At 53.5% G+C, this 20,886-nt stretch overlaps 1 protein-coding gene across 2 annotated transcripts in view; it reads right to left on the bottom strand.

Moving 5' to 3' along the window:
* Positions 1-20,886, bottom strand: part of MED23 (mediator complex subunit 23) — a 226,605-nt gene that overhangs the window by 152,301 nt on the left and 53,418 nt on the right. For both annotated transcript variants that reach the window (XM_075339880.1, XM_075339881.1), the window contains exon 9: positions 4,279-4,391. In XM_075339880.1, coding sequence (XP_075195995.1) covers positions 4,279-4,391 — 113 coding nt within the window. The remainder of the gene's footprint in view (positions 1-4,278; positions 4,392-20,886) is intronic.

Here is a 20,886-nt window from a genome sequence, read left to right as displayed (position 1 = left end):
GCCTGCGACCCTTTACGCTGGCCAGCGACAAGGACAAAGAGCGCATCCGAGCGGCACAGGGGCGCCGTACGAGAAATGTAGAGTCTGAGTGCTCTCACCAGACCTAACAAGTGCAAATCCTTTTCACATCGGTGAACTGGATGAGGACAAAAAAGAAGGTAAGAAGATATCCTGATTGAGATGAAAAGAGGATACCACCTTCGGGAGAAATTCCGGAACCGGACGCAGAACCACCTTGTCCTGGTGAAACACCAAGAAGGAGGGCTTTGCATGACAGTGCTGCTATGTCAGACACTCTGCGGAGTGACGTGACTGCCACTAGGAAGACCACCTTCTGCGAAAAGCGTGAAAGAGAAATATCCCTCATTGGCTCGAAGGGTGGTTCCTGAAGAGCCGGTATCGCCCTGTTCCGATCCCAGGGTTCTAGCCGACGCTTGGAAGGAGGGACTATGTGGCAAACCCCCTGCAGGAACGTGAGTGCCTGAGGAAGCCTGGCTAGACGCTCTTGAAAAAAAAACACAGAAAGCGCCGAAATTTGTCCCTTAAGGGAATCGAGAGACCACCCCTTTTCCATTCCGGATTGAAGGAAGGACAGAAAAGTGGGCAAGGCGAATGGCCAGAGTAAAACCCTGATCAGAGCACCAGGATAAGAAGATCTTCCACGTCTTGTGGTAGATCTTGCGTTGGTTTCCTGGCCTGTCTCATAGTGGTAATGACCTCTTGAGATAACCCTGAAGACGCTAGGATCTAGGACTCAAAGGCTACGCAGTCAGGTTGAAGGTCGCAGAATTCAGATGGAAAAACGGCCCTTGAGATAGCAAGTCTGGCCGGCCTGGTAGTGTCCACGGTTGGCCTACCGTGAGATGCCACAGATCCGGGTACCACGACCTCCTCGGCCAGTCTGGAGTGACGAGGATGGCGCGGCGGCAGTCGGATCTGATCTTGCGTAACACTCTGGGCAGCATCGCCAGAGGAGGAATACGTAAGGCAGTGGAAACTGCGACCAATCTGGTCTTGAGAACGTGCCAGAATGCCGGGACCTTGTTGTTGTGCCGGGACGCCAATAGGTCGACGTTCAGCTTCACCCAGCGGCAACAAATCTCTTGAAACACGTCCGGGTGAAGAGACCATTCCCCTGCGTCCATGCCCGGCGACTGAGAAAGACTGCTTCCCAGTTTTCTACGCCCGGGATGTGAACTGCGGAGATAGTGGAGGCTGTGGCTTCCACCCACAGCAGAATCCGCCAGACTTCCTGGAAGGCTTGCCGACTGCTTGTGCCGCCTTGGTGGTTGATGTATGCCACCGCCGTGGTGATGTCCAACTGAAATAGGATCTGCCTGCATTCCAGCCATGGCTGGAACGCTTTTAGGGCTAGATACACTGCCCTCACCTCCGGAACATTGATGTGGAGGGAGGACTCTGTTGAGTCCATGTACCCTGAGCCCTGTTGCGGGGGAAGACTCCCTGACAGACTCGCGTCAGCCGTGACCACAGCCCAGGATGGGGGCAGGAAGGATTTTTCCTTCGATAAGAAGTGAGAAGAAGCCACCACTGAAGGGATGCCTTGGCTGCCCGAGAAGAAGTAACGTTCCTGTCGAGGGACGTCGATTTGCTGTCCCATTTGCGGAGAAAGTCCCATTGAAGTGGGCGCAGATGAATCTGCGCAAACTGAGCTGCCTCCATTGCTGCCACCAACTTCTCTAGGAAGTGTATGAGGCTCCTCAAAGGGTGTGACTGGGCTCGAAGGCGCGATTGCACCCCTGTCTGTAGTGAACGCTGTATGTCCAGCGGAAGCTTCACTATCGCTGAGAGAGTATGAAACTCCATGCTGAGATATGTCAGTGATTGGGCCGGTGTCAATCTTGACTTTGGGAAATTGATGATCCACCCGAATCTCTGGAGAGTCTCTAGAGCAATGTTCGGGCTGTGTTGGCATGCCACCCGAGAGGGAGCCTTGACCAGCAGATAGTCTAAGTAAAGGATCACCGAGTGTCCCTGAGAGTGTAGGACCGCTACCACCGTTGTCATGACCTTGGTGAAGGCCCGTGGGGCTGTCGCCAGGCCGAGAGTTAGTGCCACGAACTGAAGGTGTTCGTCCCCTATGGCGAAGCGCAGGAAGTGCTGAAATCCTGGTACAATCGGCACGTGGAGATAAGCATCCCTGATGTCGATTGATGCTAGGAAGCCTCCTTGGGCCATCAAAGGCGATGGCAAAGCGGAGAGATTCCATCCGGAACCGTCAGGTTCTCTGTCCGTTGAGCAGTGTGAAGTCCAGAACGGGGTGGAGTGATCCGTCCTATCTGGTGTTCACCGCCTGGAAATGCATCGGCTCGCTCGGGGGACGGAGATGCTCTGAAGCAACTAGCCGGAGGACGAGAACTGAGCTCTATCCTGTGACCGTAAGACAGAATGTCTCCTACATCGGTCTTGGACACGTGGGGGCCACTGCCCTGACCTGGACCGCCATACAGAAAAGGTTCTCTGTGCACGGCGGAGGATGAAAATACCACCGCCTGAGACGTCAAGACGCTAAATGCGGAGCAGACCGCATTAATCTGAGACAGAGCAGCAGAGATAGCCTGGAGTGCCCGCCCCTGCAAAGGCTGGGGCAACGGACGCGCCTATGGGTTCCTAGATGGATCTCATTAGGAGTTCTATCCGTCTGTCCGTGGCATTGTTGAGCGTGGACCCGTCAGCCACTAATACTACTGATCTAGCCGCCAGTCGAGAGACTGGAGGGCACCTTATGACACTGAGCCCAAACCTTAACAACGTCAGAGGGGAAGGGACAACGTGTGTTATAAGGCGTTCAGTAAAACGCTTGTCCTGGAAGGCGTGCTTCTGTACAGTATCTGTGAAGCTTTTAGAGCCACGTCCGGACAGAGTCCTGGGTTGCGACCTCCGTCCCATCCTCTAGAGGGTCCTCAAGCTGAGACCCTTGAAGAAGTCGGGGAAGATTCCAAGCAAGGCTGCTTAGCCGGACTGGGACTGCGGTTCGTGCTGGAGTTTACCACGTAATAACTAGAGGCCACCCCAGGAACACGCTTCGTCGCAGACCGATAGAGGCCTGGGGCGATCCCGCAGTGCCCGGGCCTGTGTAAGGGGCCGGTCTGGACTGCAAACTCCTAGTCTCTTAGCCGACCATTTGTCCATAGCCTGAGACATGGATAGTGAAAATGACCCAGAGAGTTTCTCAGCAAAGCTGTAACTCTGTCCCTGCCGCCTGGACAGGGAACGCCGGCGAAGTTTTCATCATGCAAACTCTGTCGCTGTCATCTGTGCAGTGCCCGTAATATAGCCGCACAAGAGGTTAAAATAAGCCAGTGCCATGGCACCCTTACTCTTTAAGAGCAGACAACAGCCTGTCGTCCGCAGAGTAATCTGAGGGTATACAGCCAAAAACAAATAATGCTGCCGAACAGTGAAATCATATACCATATAAATAAACATATATATATATATATATATATATATATATATATATATATATATATATATATATATATATACACACTGCGGCACCAAGGGGGGGACAACACCTGAAAAACTGGTGCCCCCCAGTGCTCAGTGAGGGGGAAGGAGGATACCAACGTATGCTCCAGCCCTCCCTGCCGACGTCCAGTCGGCCGTCCCGTCGTTACCCCTGGACTGGCAGGCCCCAGAACGGGAGTATATGGCACTAGGCCGTAAGAGCCAGGAACTAAATTTAAAAACGCGGCCGGCAGACATGGCGCGGTCGGCGCGGTAGTCCCAGTCTCACAAACCAGTCAGCAACCGCTGCGGCGTTTGTAACACAGATGCTGCATGCACTGTCCCTCAGGGGACACAGAGTACGTTATCCGAAATAGTCAGCAGCTGCTGCTGACTAAGTTGTGGAGTTATGCGTGGATGTGTGCCTCCTTCGCACAAAGCATAAAAACTGAGGAGCCCGTGATGCACGGGAGGGTGTATAGCAGAGGGGAGGGGCTTTACACTTTTAAGTGTAATACTTTGTGTGTCCTCCGGAGGCAGTAGCTATACACCCAATTGTCTGGGTCTCCCAATGGAGCGACAAAGAAAGTGGGCTTATCAGGAATGCAATAAAAAAAGCTGGAGAACATGGTGGCAACGGTGACAGGCTCCCTTTTAATTGCGTAAAAACACAATGATAAGGTTTCATTTTCACAATAAAGCGCCATGGAATAAATGGCGCTATAATAATAAATAATAATAATTTAATTCCGTCTTAACATAATCAGAAAAACACAAACTCATTTTAAAAAGAAACAAATAACTCACCTTGTCATAAGGTAATAGACCTTTCAAAGGAAAGCGCAACGTTAAAGGGTCCAACTTCCAAGAATTGCAGATGGCTCCCGAGTTATTCACCACAGGAAGAAGACTGCAGCGGCCTTGGGAAAGTCAGTGTGATAAAGAAATATTAAACTTTTCCCCCACTACATTTACAAGACCGTTTTTGTTTCCTGCATTTGACACAACTTCAATAAAGGGGATTTTCAGGATGTTTGGACAACACCTGTCTCCCCCCAACATTAAAACCCCTATAGTGATGCCTAATCATATTAAAAGGGGTTGTCTGTTCACACCATATTGACGACTTATCCTATATGAATGCTGCCCATCCATTTTCATTTTATCTTTTAATATGCAGATCTGTGAATAATTGACACAAATAAAAAGCTCAATGACTCTTGGCCTGCACTGCTTTAAGGCTTCCGTATACATAATATAGCTTACGATGATGACCGAGGTAAAAACTATGGGCCCGATTCATCAAGTCCAGCATTCTCACACCGGTCTCGATGAGGTGGTGTGCTAGAGTCAGATTCTGATGATTTATGAAGAGGCATATGCCTCTTTAAATCAGTAGTGCTGGACACGTTGTGTACTCCTCTGTGTGGGTCTCGTCACAAAAAACGGATTTTTGTGTACTCACCGTAAAATCATTTTCTCTTAGCCATCATTGGGGGACACAGGACCATGGGGGTTATGCTGCCTATCCATAGGAGGACATTAAGTAGATGCAAAAGAATAGCTCCTCCTCTGCAGTATACACCCCCTGGCTGGGCCAGGCAGTCTCAGTTTTAGTACACAAGCAGTAGGAGAAAAAAAGCAGTAAAAAACTTCTCAACAGAGGAACATGAGAAAAGAAGAGTCAAAACCAAATAAGGTACTGAGAGAACTAAGGCCCCGCAGGGCAACAGGGTGGGTGCTGTGTCCCCCAATGATACCTAAGAGAAAACGATTTTACGGTGAGTACACAAAAATCCGTTTTTCTCTGACGCCTCATTTGGGGACACAGGACCATGGGACGTCCTAAAGCAGTCCATGGGTGGGAAACATAAAAGAAGACAACACAACCCAAGGACTAGGAACCAGTCCCAGACAGCCTGGAGCGCCTACTGAGAGAGGTGCTCTACTGCCGTTTGCAGAATTTTCCTACCCAGATTTGCCTCAGTTGAAACCTGGGTATGGACTCTGTAATGCTTTGAAAACGTATGTAGGCTAGACCAGGTCGCAGCCTTACACACCTGTTCCACTGAAGCCTGATGCCGAATGGCCCACGAAGCGCCAACTGCTCGCGTGGAATGAGCCCACAGCCCACTAGGAATGGGCTTGAGTTGCAAGCGGTAGACTTCCTGGATCGCAGAGTGAATCCAGCGAGCCAGCGTCGTCTTTGAAGCTGCCTGTCCCTTCTTAGGCCCCTCAGGAATGACGAACAAAGAGTCCGTTTTCCTAAAGGGGGCTGTCCTGGATATGTAATATCTGAGAGCTCTGACGAGCTCTAACGAATGCAGAGACCTTTCCACCCTATGAACAGGGTGTGGACAAAAGGAAGGCAGGACAATGCCCTCGATCAAATGAAACGGGGTAAGAACCTTTGGAAGGAAATCCGGAAGGGGGCGCAGAACCACCTTGTCCTTGTGAAAGATCAGAAAAGGCTAGCGGCAAGAGAGTGCTGCCAGCTCCGAAACCCATCTGATGGACGTAATTGCCACTAAGAATGTTACCTTCCAGGACAGAAGAGCAAGGGAGGATTCCTTGAGGGGTTCAAAGGGAGACCTCTGGAGACCGTCCAGAACGAGGTTGAGGTCCCATGGTTCCAGCGGCCGTTTGTACGGGGGAACTAGATGGGAAACGCCCTGGAGGAAGGTCTTGACTTGCGGTTTTTGAGCCAGGCGGCATTGGTAGAAGATTGAGAGCGCTGAGACTTGCTCTTTAAAGGGAACTGAGAGCCAACCCCACTTGCAAGCCAGACTGTAGAAAATCGAGAATTCTGGGGATGGCCAGAGGCATAGGCTGGACGTTAGTTTCCCTGCACCATGAAAAAGAGAATTTTCAGTATTTTACTTTTTTTCCGAAAGTTCCGTATTGGGAGACCCAGACCATGGGTGTTTAGCTTCTGCCTCCGAAGAACACACAAAGTACTACACTTAAAAGTGTAGCTCCTCCCTCTGAGCTTATACACCCCCTGGTGAGCCAGTCCCAGCCAGTTTAGTGCAAAAGCTGAAGGAGAATAGCCACCCACAAGTAGAACAGAGCAAGAACCGGAACAACCGGAGACTCTGTCCACGACAACAGCCGGTGATAACACGCGGAACAAGAAATAGCCAACAGGCATAGGGAGGGTGCTGGGTCTCCCAATACGGAACTATAAGAAAAAGAATTTACGGTAAGTAAACAAAATTCTCTTTTTCTTTATCGTTCCTTTGGGAGACCCAGACCATGGGACGTTCCAAAGCAGTCCCTGGGTGGGAAATAAACAGAAAAAACTAAGAAGTAGGCAGAACTTAACTTCACAAGTGGGCGACAGCCGCCTGAAGGATGCGTCTGCCCAAGCTCGCATCTGCCGAAGCAGGAGCATGCACTTGGTAGTGCTTCGAGAAGGTATGCAGGCTAGTCCAAGTGGCAGCCTGACAGACTTGTTGAGCCGTAGCCTGGTGCCTAAAAGCCCAAGAGGCACCGACAGCTCTGGTCGAGTGTGCCTTGATCCCCGGCGGGGGAGTCACCTGAGTACTCTGGTAGGCGTCCGAAATGGTCGATCTAATCCAACGGGCTAAGGTCGGCTTAGAAGCAGGGAGGCCCTTGCGCCGACCTGTGGTTAGCACAAAAAGAGAGGTGCACCTCCTGAGCGCAGCGGTGCGAGATACATAGATCCGGAGAGCACGCACCAGATCTAGAGTATGCAGCGCTTTTTCAAAGCGATGAACAGGGGCCGGACAGAAGGAAGGTAAGGTAATGTCCTGGTTAAGGTGGAAGGGAGAGACCACCTTAGGAAGAAAGTCCGGAGTCGGACGGAGAACCACCTTGTCTTGATGAAAAACTAAAAAAAGGTGATTCCGAGGAGAGCGCAGCCAAATCAGAGACTCTACTGAGAGAAGTTATGGCAACTAGAAAGGTCACTTTGAGAAAGACGATACAAAGAAACCTCCCTACGAGGCTCAAAAGGGGGTTTCTGCAATACCGTGAGGACCAAGTTAAGGTCCCAGGGATCCAAGGGCCGCCGATAAGGCGGAATGATGTGAGACGCGCCTTGCATGAAGGTGCGGACCGGAGCCAGCCGAGCGAGACGCCGCTGGAACAGTACTGACAGAGCTGAGACTTGTCCCTTGAGAGAGTTGAGGGACAGTCCTAGCTGCAGACCGGACTGTAGAAAAGACAGAAGGGTCGGCAAAGAGAATGGCCAAGGAGGATGGCCGGTAGAGCGACACCAGGACAGGAAAAATTTCCAAGTCCTGTGATAGATCTTAGCGGAGGAAGACTTACGGGCCCGAGTCATAGTGGAGATGACTTCAGGAGGAATACCAGAAGCCGTCAAAATCCAGGACTCAAGAGCCACGCCGTCAATTTGAGAGCCGCAGAATTCGGGCGGAAAAACGGACCTTGCGAGAGTAGGTCTGGACGGTCCGGGAGATGCCACGGCATCTCTACGGACAGTTGGAGCAGGTCCAGATACCAAGCTCGCCTGGGCCAGTCCAGAGCAATGAGGATGACTCGACGGCCCTCCATTCTGATCTTGCGCAGGACTCTGGGCAAGAGAGCTAGAGGGGGAAACACGTAGGACAGACGAAACTGGGACCAGTCTTGAACCAGAGCGTCCGCGGCGAAGGCCTGAGGATCGTGGGAGTGAGCCACGTAAACAGGAACTTTGTTGTTGTGACGGGATGCCATTAGGTCCACGTCCGGAGTGCCCCATTTGCGGCAGATTGACTGAAACACTGCCGGGTGCAGGGACCACTCGCCACCATCCACGCTTTGACGGCTGAGATAATCTGCCTCCCAGTTTTCCAGGCCTGGGATGTGGACTGCGGATATGGTGGACCTGGAGTCCTCCGCCCATTGAAGGATGCGTTGTACTTCCAGCATTGCCAGGCGGCTGCGTGTCCCGCCTTGGTGATTGATGTAGGCAACCGCTGTCGCGTTGTCTGACTGGACTCGAATGTGCCTGCCCGCCAACAGGTGGTGAAAAGCTAGGAGAGCTAGAAGCACGGCTCTGGTTTCCAGCACATTGATTGAAAGGGCTGACTCGGACGGAGTCCAAGTGCCCTGCGCTCTGTGGTGGAGACATACCGCTCCCCAGCCGGATAGACTGGCATCCGTGGTGAGAATCACCCAGGACGGGGCCAGGAAGGAGCGCCCCTGGGACAGGGAGAGGGGCCGAAGCCACCACTGAAGAGAGCTCCTGGTCTGTGGCGACAGAGCCACTAACCTGTGTAAGGAGGAAGGCCGCTTGTCCCAACAGCGGAGAATGTCCAGTTGCAGGGGGCGCAGATAGAACTGGGCAAAGGGAACAGCCTCCATGGACGCCACCATTTGACCCAGCACCTGCATCAGGCGCCTGAGGGTTTAACGGCGGGGCCTAAGCAGAGAGCGCACCGCTAGCTGGAGAGACTGCTGTTTGATTAAGGGCAACTTCACAAGTGCCGGCAAAGTCTCGAACTGCATCCCTAGGCACGTGAGACTCTGGGTCAGAGTCAGAGTGGACTTGGGAAGATTGACAAGCCACCCGAATTGGGCTAGAGTGGCGAGAGGGAGCGAGACACTTCGCTGACAGTCTGCGCTGGATGGCGCTTTGACTAGAAGGTCGTCCTGGTAAGGGAGCACTGCCAACCCCTGGAGGTGCAGGACCGCAATCACTGCTGCCATGACCTTGGTGAATACCCGAGGGGCCGTGGCTAACCCGAAGGGGAGAGCCACGAATTGGAAATGATCCTCTCCTATTGCAAAACGTAACCAACGCTGGTGTGAAACTGCAATTGGCACATGTAGATAGGCATCTCTGATGTCGATGGACGCCAGGAAATCCCCTTGGGACATTGAGGCAATGACTGATCGCAGAGACTCCATGCGAAAATGCCGCACCCGAACATGCTTGTTGAGAAGCTTGAGATCCAGGATGGGCCGGAAGGTACCGTCCTTTTTGGGAACTAGGAAGAGGTTTGAGTAAAAACCTCTGAACCGTTCCCGAGCGGGAACTGGTACAATTACTCCGTTTGCCTGCAAAGATGCCACGGCCTGTGAGAAGGCGGCGGCCTTGGAGCAGGGGGGAGTTGAGAGAAAAAATCTGTTTGGCGGGCTGGAAGAGAATTCTATCCTGTAGCCGTGAGAGATGATATCTCTCACCCACTGATCGGAGACTTGTTTTAACCAAGTGTCGCCAAAGTGGGAGAGCCTGCCACCGACTAAGGACGTTGCTGGAGCGGGCAGAGAGTCATGAGAAGGCTGCCTTAGTGGCAGAACCTCCTGCGGTCTTCTGCGGACGCGCTTTTGGGCGCCAGTTGGATTTCTGATCCTTAGCGGAGTTAGCGGACGAGGCGGAGGGCTTAGAGGACGACCAGTTGGAGGAACAAAAGGAACGAAACCTCGACTGATTCCTACCCTGGGCGGGTTTCCTGGTCTTGGTTTGTGGCATGGAAGTACTCTTCCCGCCAGTAGCTTCCTTAATAATTTCATCCAGCTGTTCACCGAACAGCCGGGAACCAGCAAAAGGGAGGCCAGCAAGGTACTTCTTTGAAGAAGCATCTGCCTTCCACTCTCGAAGCCACAAGATCCTGCGGATAACAAGGGAATTAGCCGAAGCCACCGCAGTGCGGTGAGAAGCCTCTAGCATGGCAGAAATGGCATAAGATGAAAAAGCTGAAGCTTGAGAAGTTAAGGCAACCATCTCGGGCATAGATTCCTTGGTGAGGGAATGCATCTCCTCTAGAGAAGCAGAGATGGCTTTGAGAGCACACACTGCTGCAAAAGTCAGGGAAAACGCGGCCCCCGCCGCTTCATACACAGATTTGGCCAGAAGGTCAATCTGACGGTCAGTGGAATCTTTAAGTGAGGTGCCGTCAGCCACCGACACAACGGTCCGGGCTGAGAGCCTAGACACCGGGGGGTCTACCTTTGGGGAGTGAGCCCCCTCCTTGACCACCTCAGGTGGAAAGGGAAAACGGTCATCAGAACCACGCTTTGGGAAGCGTTTGTCAGGACAGGCCCTGGGTTTGGTCACAGCGGTCTGAAAACTGGAGTGGTTAAAGAACACACTCTTTACTCTCTTAGGCGAGGTAAACTGGTGCTTTTCTGCCAGAGAGGGTTGCTCCTCTGATACTGGCGGATTGAGATCCAGTACAGAATTAATAGAAGCAATCAAGTCACTAAGATCTGAGTCACTCTCGGAAAGATCGATGGGGTACATGGAGTTAGCCTCCGAGCCCCCCGTAAGGGCATCCTCCTCATCTTGCGAGTCAGCTCTTGAATCAGAGCCGCGGGATGAGGAGGGGGAGGAAACCCTGCGCCTTCTCTTAGGAGGACGGGGTCTGGGACCTGATGATGAATCCTCTGTGAGCTCCGATGGACGGAGGTGAGAGGATAGGGATCCTAAAGGACTCTTAGCAAGAGCATTAGAGGCACCCTGTGAGGAGGGCTGATGCATATTCAAAGTCCTGGACAAAAGTCCCATGGACTCAGCAAATGACTGGGATATAGACCTAGAGAAGGACTCCACCCAGGCCGGGGGTTCAGCTACTGGTGCAGAGGCAGCCGGAGAGCCCACTCGGGGTGAGACTCCAGGCTGTGGCACAGCGAAGTTAGAGCAGGCATCACAATGTGGATAGGTGCTCGGCTCAGGCAGCAGGAGCTTACATGCAGCGCATACAACGTAAAGCTTTGGAGCCTTGCTCCTCGTGTGAGACATGCTGCTGGAGTGGGGGCTCTGCAAGAGAATGAACCCCAGGGAGAATATACAGAGGTCCACAACCAGAGACCGGCTGTGGCTTACCAGACCGCTGGAAGCGGTGTTGTGTGCCCTCCAGATCCCGAAGCCCGGACCCCCAATGCACAGCACCTCAGCAGGGATGCAGAGTGCAGAAAGGCCCAGCGCAGAGTGAACTCTGCCTGAGAAATGGCCGCCGGAGCGAAGAGAGGGGCGGTACTTGGGGGCGTTCCTGCAGGAGAGCGGGAACTGGAGGGCCATAGAGACCTGCAGGGGAAGAGACACGCCCCAGCAGTGGGGAGTGTCCCTCCCCTGTGCAGGACAGCCGCCGGGAGGAGCCGTGCCTGTCCCTCTGCACGAGTGACATGCGAGGGTAGTTAACAGAAACTAGGCCTCCGGCAAAGCCAGGGCCTAAATTTAAGCAGCGAGGCTGACACGCAGGCACCATCGGCGCGGTTCTCGGGTGAAAGCTAGAGAACCCGCTGGAAATGCCAAAATAAATACATTCAGCATACTCTCCCCATACAATAAAGAACAGGGACCACATAAACGTCTCAGGTACTTAGCTGCTGAGACGCAGGGCCAGGTCCCTGGGGATGAGTGCTCGGGTCCAACAGGATCCTCAAGGGGCTGTGGATGGAGACCGGTCTCCTGCCAGGCATGGAGACCGTGCTGGCTCCCACTTCAAGCCAGAGCCCAGGAGGGATGGTGAAGGAGCACGGCATGTAAGGCTCCAGCCTTGGAAATCAACCTTACAACACCGCCGACACAGTGGGGTGAGAAGGGACATGCCGGGGGTCCAGACGTGGACCCGCACTTCTTCAATCTCTTCCAAAGAAAAAACAAAAAATCATGAGAATGCATGTGTGGATGTATGCCTCCTGAACACAAAGCTATAAACTGGCTGGGACTGGCTCACCAGGGGGTGTATAAGCTCAGAGGGAGGAGCTACACTTTTAGGTTTAGTACTTTGTGTGCCCTCCGGAGGCAGAAGCTAAACACCCATGGTCTGGGTCTCCCAAAGGAACGATAAAAGGAAGGAAGATTTTCCACGTACGGTGGTAAATGCGGGATGAAGCAGGCTTTCGGGCGCTGATCATGGTGGCAATAACCGCGGGGGAGAATCCCGCTCTTGTTAATACCCAGGTCTCAATGGCCATGCTGTCAGCTTCAGGGCTCTGGAGTTCTGATGGGAAATGGGCCCCTCGGTCAGCAAGTCTGGGATGTCTGGAAGGCGCCACGGTGCGTCTGTGAGCATTTGTACTAATTTGGTGTACCAGGAGTGCCTGGGCCAGTCCGGTGCTATCAGTATCACCGGGACTCCCTCTGCCTTGATCTTCCTGATTACCCGCGGCAGCAGGGGTAGAGGTGGAAATATGTAAGGCAGGCGGAAGTGGTGCCAGGAGCAGACTAGAGCATCCGCGCCGATGGACTGCGGGTCGCGTGACCCGGCTATGAACGCGGGTACCTTTGCCTTCAACCTTGAGGCCATTAGGTCCACGTCTGGTGTGCCCCAGCGAAAGCAGATATGTAGAAACACATCTGGATGGAGAGACCATTCTCCGGCAGCCAGGCCTTGGCGACTCAGAAAGTCTGCTGCCCTGTTCTCTACCCCCGGTATGTGTACCGCTGATATCACTGATCCCGTCGATTCGGCCCAGCTGAGGATCTTGTGGGCCTCGAGATAAGCCGTTTTGCTGCGGGTGCCCCCCTGCCGATTGATATAGGCTACAGCTGTCGCATTGTCCGATTGGACTCGAATCTGACGACCCGCTATAGCAGAGGGCAGAACGCTCTGAGCGCGAGGAACATCGCGCGGAGTTCCAGGATGTTGATGGGAAGGAAAGACTCCTGGGGCGTCCAACGTCCTTGAGCAGTGTGGTGCCGGTACACTGCTCTCCAGCCTAGGAGGCTGGCGTCCGTGGTCAGGACTAGCCAGTTCACTGGGAGAAAAGATCTCCCCTTCGATAGGGATGAGGACCGAAGCCACCAGCGGAGTGCGTACCTGACTGAAGGCGTCAGGTGAAGATGTCTGTCCAGGGAGAAGGGGCTCTTGTCCCAGGCCGCTAGAAGGGCTAGCTGCAGTGGGCGGAGGTGCAGTTGAGCAAAGGGTACTGCTTCCATAGCCGCCACCATCCTGCCGAGCACTTTCATGCTGAATCGAATGGAGCGAGACGGAGGACGTAGAAGGCAGCGTACCGCTCGTTGAAGAGCGAACGCCTTGTCCTGAGGGAGAAGGACCAAGCTCCGACGGGTGTCCAGGGACATGCCCAGGAAGGTGATGGATCGTGATGGGATCGGGGATAATTTGTCCAGACTCACTAGCCAGCCTAAGCGGGATAGGGTGTCCACAGTGATCTGTACGCTGGTTGAGCAGTCGCGGAAGGAGGGGGCCTTGATGAGGAGGTCGTCCAAGTAAGGGAGAACGACTACTCCCCTGGCGTGAAGGACGCTCATGGCGTCCGCCATGACTTTGGTGAAGACCCTTGGTGCGGTGGCAAGGCCGAAGGGTAGAGCTACGAATTGAAAGTGGGAGTCCTGAATTGCGAAGCGGAGGAACTTTTGGTGATCTGGGGCGATGGGTATGTGCAGGTACGCGTCCTTGATGTCTATGGATGCGAAAAATTCCCCTTCGACCATGGATGCAATAATGGACCTTAGGGACTCCATTCTGAATCTCTGTACGTGCACATGCTTGTTTAGGTGTTTGAGGTCCAGGATGGGTCGAACTGACCCATCCTTTTTGGGGACCACAAAGAGGTTGGAATAAAAACCCCCGAACTTCTCGTCGTCTGGGACAGGTATTATCACTCCTGCTGTTTGGAGCGAGTGGATTGCTGAGAAAAAAGCTTTGCGTCGTTTGAGTCTTTGGGGGGTTTAAGAGAAAGAACAAGAGACTTCTTGGAGGTAGAGTCCGCTCGCCATTGTTGGAGCCAGAAAGCTCTACGGATGGCTATGGTATTTGAGGCGGCAAACGCTGCGCAGGTAGCAGCGTCCATGGAGGCCTGGATGAGGTACTCCGCCGCAGCGGCAATTTGCGCTGTTACCTCTGTGAAGGTATGAGTGAACTGGGATTCCTCAAGCGAAGTGTTAAGGGAGTCTGCCCAGACCGAGATCGCCTTTGCGACCCACACAGAAGCAAAGGAGGGCGAGAGGGAGGAACCCGCAGCCTCAAAAGCAGAGCGGGCGAGGTGCTCCACCTGTCTGTCGGGTCCTTGATGGCAGAACCATCGGGTAAAGACAGGAGCGTCTTTGTGGTAAGGCCGGAGACCGGGGGGGGGGGGGGGGGGTCGACCGAGGGCGGATTGGCCCAGCCCTTAGGGGCAGGTGAGGCAAAAGGGTACCGGGACTCCATGAGTTTTCGGTTACCGAAGCGCCTGTCAGGCTTCTCCCTTTGCTTTGTGAGGATATCCTGCAACTCTGGGTGATTAGCGAAAACCTTTTGAGGTTTCCTTGCCCTCTTAAAGGAGACCGCATGGTCAGTGGTAGTGGATGGGGTATCCTCCACATGCAGAGTTTGGTTGATTGCTGCTATAAGGGAGTCTATTGCAGTTTGATCATCTGGGGGTGATGAAGCCAAGGAATCCTCCTGGTACAAACAGCATTCTCCCTCCTCCAGCTCATCAGAAGCCGTAGAGCGTGTGGGAGAGCCTGCCCCGTGTGCTCCCGAGGGAGAGCCCGCTGGAGACACCCGGCCGTGTGCTCTTTTCCTGATCCCTGCAACCGGTGAAGCATGTGCCCGGATTACCTCAGAAGGATCCTCCATAGGGGTATCCTCAGGCTGCGTTCCGTCCAGGGACCCAGAAGGGTGTGGAGGACGACATTGCATAGCCAGAACCAGGTTCTGTGACAGTTTTTCCATGGATTGGGACAGAAACTGTGCCCATTCCGGTGGGCTGGGGGCCCTAGGCTCTGGGCTGCCGGTTGCGGCAGTGGTGGCAGGGGGGTCTTGGGGGGCTATAGGGGCACAGGACTCACAGAGAGAAGAGGTGTGTTTACGTGGTAGCTCAGCGTGGCAGGCAGTGCAGGCTGAATAATAGCCTATGTGGGCCTTAGTACTCTTAGTGCCCTTAGAATTCTGCATGTTACTAATAGGAGTATGCCAGGAGGGGGAGCAATGCTCAGCAGAGCTACAATTGAAGCAAGCACCTCACCAGAATCAGCCGATGGCCCTGTCCTCAGGAAGGATTAAGCTCTATGAAGATCTTCGCACGCTTTCCTTTGGAAGGGGGGGGCTTATCGCGCCCGCGGGGGGCGGGGCTTAGCGCTAAAAGAGCGGGAAGATGAGTCAGTGTGCCCCCCCTGCTGTGGGTAGTAAAAAAAAAAAAAACGGCGGGAAGGGAGCTTCTGATAGTTTTCCTCCCTCTCCCTCCATCAGCACACAGCTTGTCACCAGTGGTTATCAGCTGGCTTTTCTGCTAGAGCAAATAAACAGAGCAGATAATGAACAGCTCAAGTCCCTGAGCCCTGGGACCTCCCCCATGCCACCAGGAAACTATCTGCAAGACTTTCTGCCAACAGCAGAACTTCCCCCTCCTCCAGCCAGCAAGCCAGAGAAAGTTAACACTGTCTGTGCAGGATCCTTGCTCCTTGCACATAATAAATACTGTAAATGTCCTGGGAGCCTTCCCTGCAGCATCTTTTCTCCCTTTGTCTGGGAAACCAGTCAGGGGGGATCTCACCTTAAAGAAGGGAATTTTGTTACTTACCGTAAATTCCTTTTCTTCTAGCTCTTATTGGGAGACCCAGACGATTGGGGTATAGCTACTGCCCTCTGGAGGCCACACAAAGCACTACATTAAAAGTGCAAGGCCCCTCCCCCTCTGGCTATACCCCCCCGTGGTATCACGGGTTCTCCAGTTTTAGTGCCAAAGCAAGAAGGAGGAAGCCAATAACTGGTTTAAACAAATTAACTCCGAATAACATCGGAGAACTGAAAAACCGTTCAACATGAACAACATGTGTACCCGCAAACAACAAAAAAACATCCCGAAGGACAACAGGGCGGGTGCTGGGTCTCCCAATAAGAGCTAGAAGAAAAGGAATTTACGGTAAGTAACAAAATTCCCTTCTTCTTCAGCGCTCTATTGGGAGACCCAGACGATTGGGACGTCCAAAAGCTGTCCCTGGGTGGGTAAATAAATACCTCATGTTAGAGCTGCAAAACAGCCCTCCCCTACGGGGGTGTCACTGCCGCCTGCAGGACTCTTCTACCTAAGCTGGCATCCGCCGAAGCATAGGTATGCACCTGATAATGCTTGGTGAAAGTGTGCAGACTGGACCAGGTAGCTGCCTGGCACACCTGTTGAGCCGAAGCCTGGTGACGTAATGCCCAGGACGCACCCACGGCTCTGGTGGAGTGGGCTTTTAGCCCTGAAGGAACCGGAAGCCCCGCAGAACGGTAGGCCTCTAGAATTGGTTCTTTGATCCATCGAGCCAGGGTGGCTTTAGAAGCCTGCAACCCCTTGCGCGGACCAGCGACAAGGACGAAAAGTGCATCGGCACGGCGTATGGGCGCCGTGCGGGAAATGTAGATTCTGAGTGCTCTCACCAGATCTAGCAAACGTAAGGCCTTTTCATACCGGTGAACCGGATGAGGGCAAAAAGAAGGCAAGGAAATATCCTGATTAAGATGAAAAGAGGATACGACCTTAGGGAGAAACTCCGGAATGGGGCGCAGCACAACCTTGTCCTGGTGGAACACCAGGAAGGGAGCCTTAGATGACAGAGCTGCCAGCTCAGACACTCGCCGAAGCGATGTGATTGCAACAAGAAACGCCACTTTCTGCGACAGCCGAGAAAAGGAAACTTCCTTCAGAGGCTCGAAGGGCGGCTTCTGGAGAGCAACTAGTACCCTGTTCAGATCCCATGGATCTAACGGTCGCTTGTACGGGGGCACAATATGACAGACCCCCTGCAGGAACGTGCGCACCTTAGGAAGACGTGCTAGACGCTTCTGAAAAAACACGGATAGTGCCGAAACTTGCCCTTTAAGGGAGCTGAGCGACAAGCCCTTTTCTAACCCCGATTGCAGGAAGGAAAGAAACTTGGGCAATGCAAATGGCCAGGGAGACACTCCCTGAGCAGAGCACCAGGACAAGAAAATCTTCCACGTTCTGTGGTAGATCTTAGCCGAATTCGACTTTCTAGCTTGTCTCATTGTGGCAATGACTCCCTGAGATAATCCAGCAGATGCTAGGATCCAGGACTCAATGGCCACACAGTCAGGTTCAGGGCCGCAGAATTCTGATGGAAAAACGGCCCTTGGGACAGTAAGTCTGGTCGGTCTGGCAGTGACCACGGTCGACCGATCGTGAGATGCCACAGATCCGGATACCACGACCTCCTCGGCCAGTCTGGAGCGACGAGTATGACGCGGCTGCACTCGGATCTGATCTTGCGTAGCACTCTGGGCAAGAGCGCCAGAGGTGGAAACACGTATGGGAGCTGAAACTGCGACCAATCTTGAACCAAGGCGTCTGCCGCCAGAGCTCTTTGATCGCGCGACCTCGCCATGAATGCCGGGACCTTGTTGTTGTGCCGGGACGCCATTAGGTCGACGTCCGGCACTCCCCAGCGGCGACAGATTTCCTGAAACACGTCCGGGTGAAGGGACCATTCCCCTGCGTCCATGCCCTGGCGACTGAGGAAGTCTGCTTCCCAGTTTTCTACGCCTGGGATGTGAACCGCGGATATGGTGGATGCTCTGTCCTCCACCCACATTAGAATGCGCCGGACTTCTTGGAATGCTTGCCGACTGCGCGTCCCTCCTTGGTGGTTGATGTATGCCACCGCTGTGGAGTTGTCCGATTGGATTCGGATCTGCTTTCCTTCCAGCCACTGTTGGAAGGCCAGTAGAGCAAGATACACTGCTCTGATCTCCAGAACATTGATCTGAAGGGTGGACTCCTGCGGAGTCCACGTCCCCTGAGCCCTGTGGTGGAGAAATACTGCTCCCCACCCTGACAGACTCGCATCTGTCGTGACTACTGCCCAGGATGGGGGCAGGAAGGATCTTCCCTGAGACAATGATGTGGGAAGGAGCCACCATTGTAGAGAGTCTTTGGCCGTCTGGGAAAGCGAGACTTTCCTGTCCAGGGACGTTGACTTCCCGTCCCATTGGCGGAGAATGTCCCATTGAAGTGGACGCAGATGAAACTGCGCAAAGGGAACTGCTTCCATGGCTGCCACCATCTTCCCTAGGAAATGCATGAGGCGCCGCAAGGGATGCAACTGGCCCTGCAGGAGAGATTGCACCCCTGTCTGTAGTGACCGCTGCTTGTCCAGCGGAAGCTTCACTATCGCTGCTAGAGTATGAAACTCCATGCCAAGATACGTTAGTGACTGAGTCGGTGATAGGATCGACTTTGGAAAGTTGATGATCCATCCGAAAGACTGTAGAGTCTCCAGCGTAGCATTCAGGCTGAGTTGGCATGCCTCCTGAGAGGGAGCTTTGACCAATAAATCGTCTAGGTAAGGGATCACCGAGTGTCCCTGAGAGTGCAAGACTGCTACCACCGCCGCCATGACCTTGGTGAAGACCCGTGGGGCTGTCGCCAGACCAAATGGAAGAGCTACGAACTGAAAATGGTCGTCTCCTATCACAAAACGTAGAAAACGTTGATGTTCTGTAGCAATTGGCACGTGGAGATAAGCATCTCTGATGTCTATTGAGGCAAGGAAGTCTCCTCTGGACATTGAGGCAATGACAGAGCGGAGGGTTTCCATCCGGAACCTCCTGGCGTGCACATGCTTGTTGAGCCGTTTTAGGTCCAGAACAGGACGGAACGAGCCGTCCTTTTTTGGAACCACAAAGAGATTGGAGTAAAACCCTTGCCCTTGTTCCTGAGGAGGGACTGGGATAACCACTCCTTCCGCTTTTAGGGAATCCACCGCCTGCAGCAGAGCATCTGCTCGGTCTGGCCGTGGGGAGGTTCTGAAGAACCGAGCTGGAGGACGAGAATTGAACTCGATTCTGTACCCGCGAGACAAAATGTCCGTCACCCACCGGTCTTTGACCTGTGACATCCAAATGCCGGAAAAGCGGGAGAGCCTGCCCCCGACCGGCGATGCGGAGGGGGGGGGCTGGAAGTCATGAGGTAGCCGCTTTGGAAGCGGTACCTCCATTTGCTTTCTTGGGGCGTGTGTGAGTCCGCCACGAATCTGAGTTTCTTTGCGTCCTCTGAGTCCCTTTGGACGAGGTAAATGGTGTCTTGCCCGAACCTCGAAAGGACTGAAACCTCTGCTGCCACTTTTTCTGCTGAGGTTTGGGTGTTCTGGGTTGTGGTAAAGAGGAGTCTTTACCCTTGGACTGCTTAATGATGTCAGCCAATGGCTCGCCAAACAGTCTCTCTCTAGACAAAGGCAAACTGGTTAAACATTTTTTGGAACCAGCATCCGCTTTCCAGTCCTTTAACCACAAGGCTCTGCGCAAAACTACCGAATTGGCGGACGCCATTGAGGTGCGACTGGTAGATTCTAGGACCGCATTGATAGCGTAAGACGCAAACGCCGACATCTGCGTGGTAAGGTGCGCCACTTGCGGCACTGCTGGATGCATGATAGCATCCACTTTTGCTAAGCCAGCTGAAATAGCCTGGAGTGCCCAGACGGCTGCGAATGCCGGAGCAAACGACGCGCCTATAGCTTCATAGACAGATTTTAACCAAAGGTCCATCTGTCTGTCATTGGCATCTTTAAGTGAAGCGCCATCCTCCACTGCAACTATGGATCTAGCTGCAAGTTTGGAAATCGGGGGGTCCACCTTTGGACACTGTGTCCAGCGCTTGACCACCTCAGGGGGGAAAGGGAAACGCGTATCTTTAGATCGTTTAGAGAAACGCCTTTCCGGGTGAGCGTCGTGCTTCTGGATTGATTCTCTGAAGTCAGAGTGATCTAACAAAGCACTCAATTTACGCTTGGGATAAAGGAAACGAAACTTTTCCTGCTCCGCAGCCGCCTCTTCTGCTGAAGGGGCTGGGGGAGAAATATCCAACATCCTATTGATGGCTGAGATAAGGTCGTCTACCATGGCATCCCCATCCGGGGTATCCAGGTTGAGAGGGGTTCCAGGAGTGGATTCCTGATCACTCTCATCAGACACATCACAGGGAGACTGATTGCGCTGAGACCCTGAGCAGTGTGAAGACGTCGAGGGTCTTTCCCAGCGAGCTCGCTTAGGGTGGCTGGGGCCATCATCTGAGTCATAATCCTCGGCCTGTGAAGCCGGGGACCCCCCTATGGGCTGGATACATTCCAAGTAAGGGGGACCTGAGGACAGAGGCCTCGCCGTGCCCAGAGACTGAGCCCCATGCATAGATTGCAAGGTCTCAAGGATTTTTGCCATAGATACAGACATATTATCTGCAAAAACTGCAAAGTCCGTCCCTGTCACCGGGGCAGAACTTACAAGCGTCTCAGCCTGGGTCGCTACCTCTCCTGACTCCGGCTGGCGAAGCAGCACCGGGTCGGAGCATTGCACACAATGGGGGTCATCAGAGCCTGCTGGTAGATTAGCCCCACATGCAGCACACGCAGTATACACAGCCCTTTTTGCCTTGGCCGCCTTGCGTTTTGAGGATGACATGTTGCTGCTTCCACAGAGCGATCTGGGATATGCAGCCAGAAGCGCACCTCACAGTGCAAGAAATACAATATCTATATAACTGTATCCAGTACACTGATAC

The sequence above is a fragment of the Anomaloglossus baeobatrachus genome, chromosome 3 (assembly GCF_048569485.1).
Source record: "Anomaloglossus baeobatrachus isolate aAnoBae1 chromosome 3, aAnoBae1.hap1, whole genome shotgun sequence".
Classification (NCBI taxonomy): domain Eukaryota; kingdom Metazoa; phylum Chordata; class Amphibia; order Anura; family Aromobatidae; genus Anomaloglossus; species Anomaloglossus baeobatrachus.
This window is presented reverse-complemented; position numbering and strand designations above follow the sequence as displayed.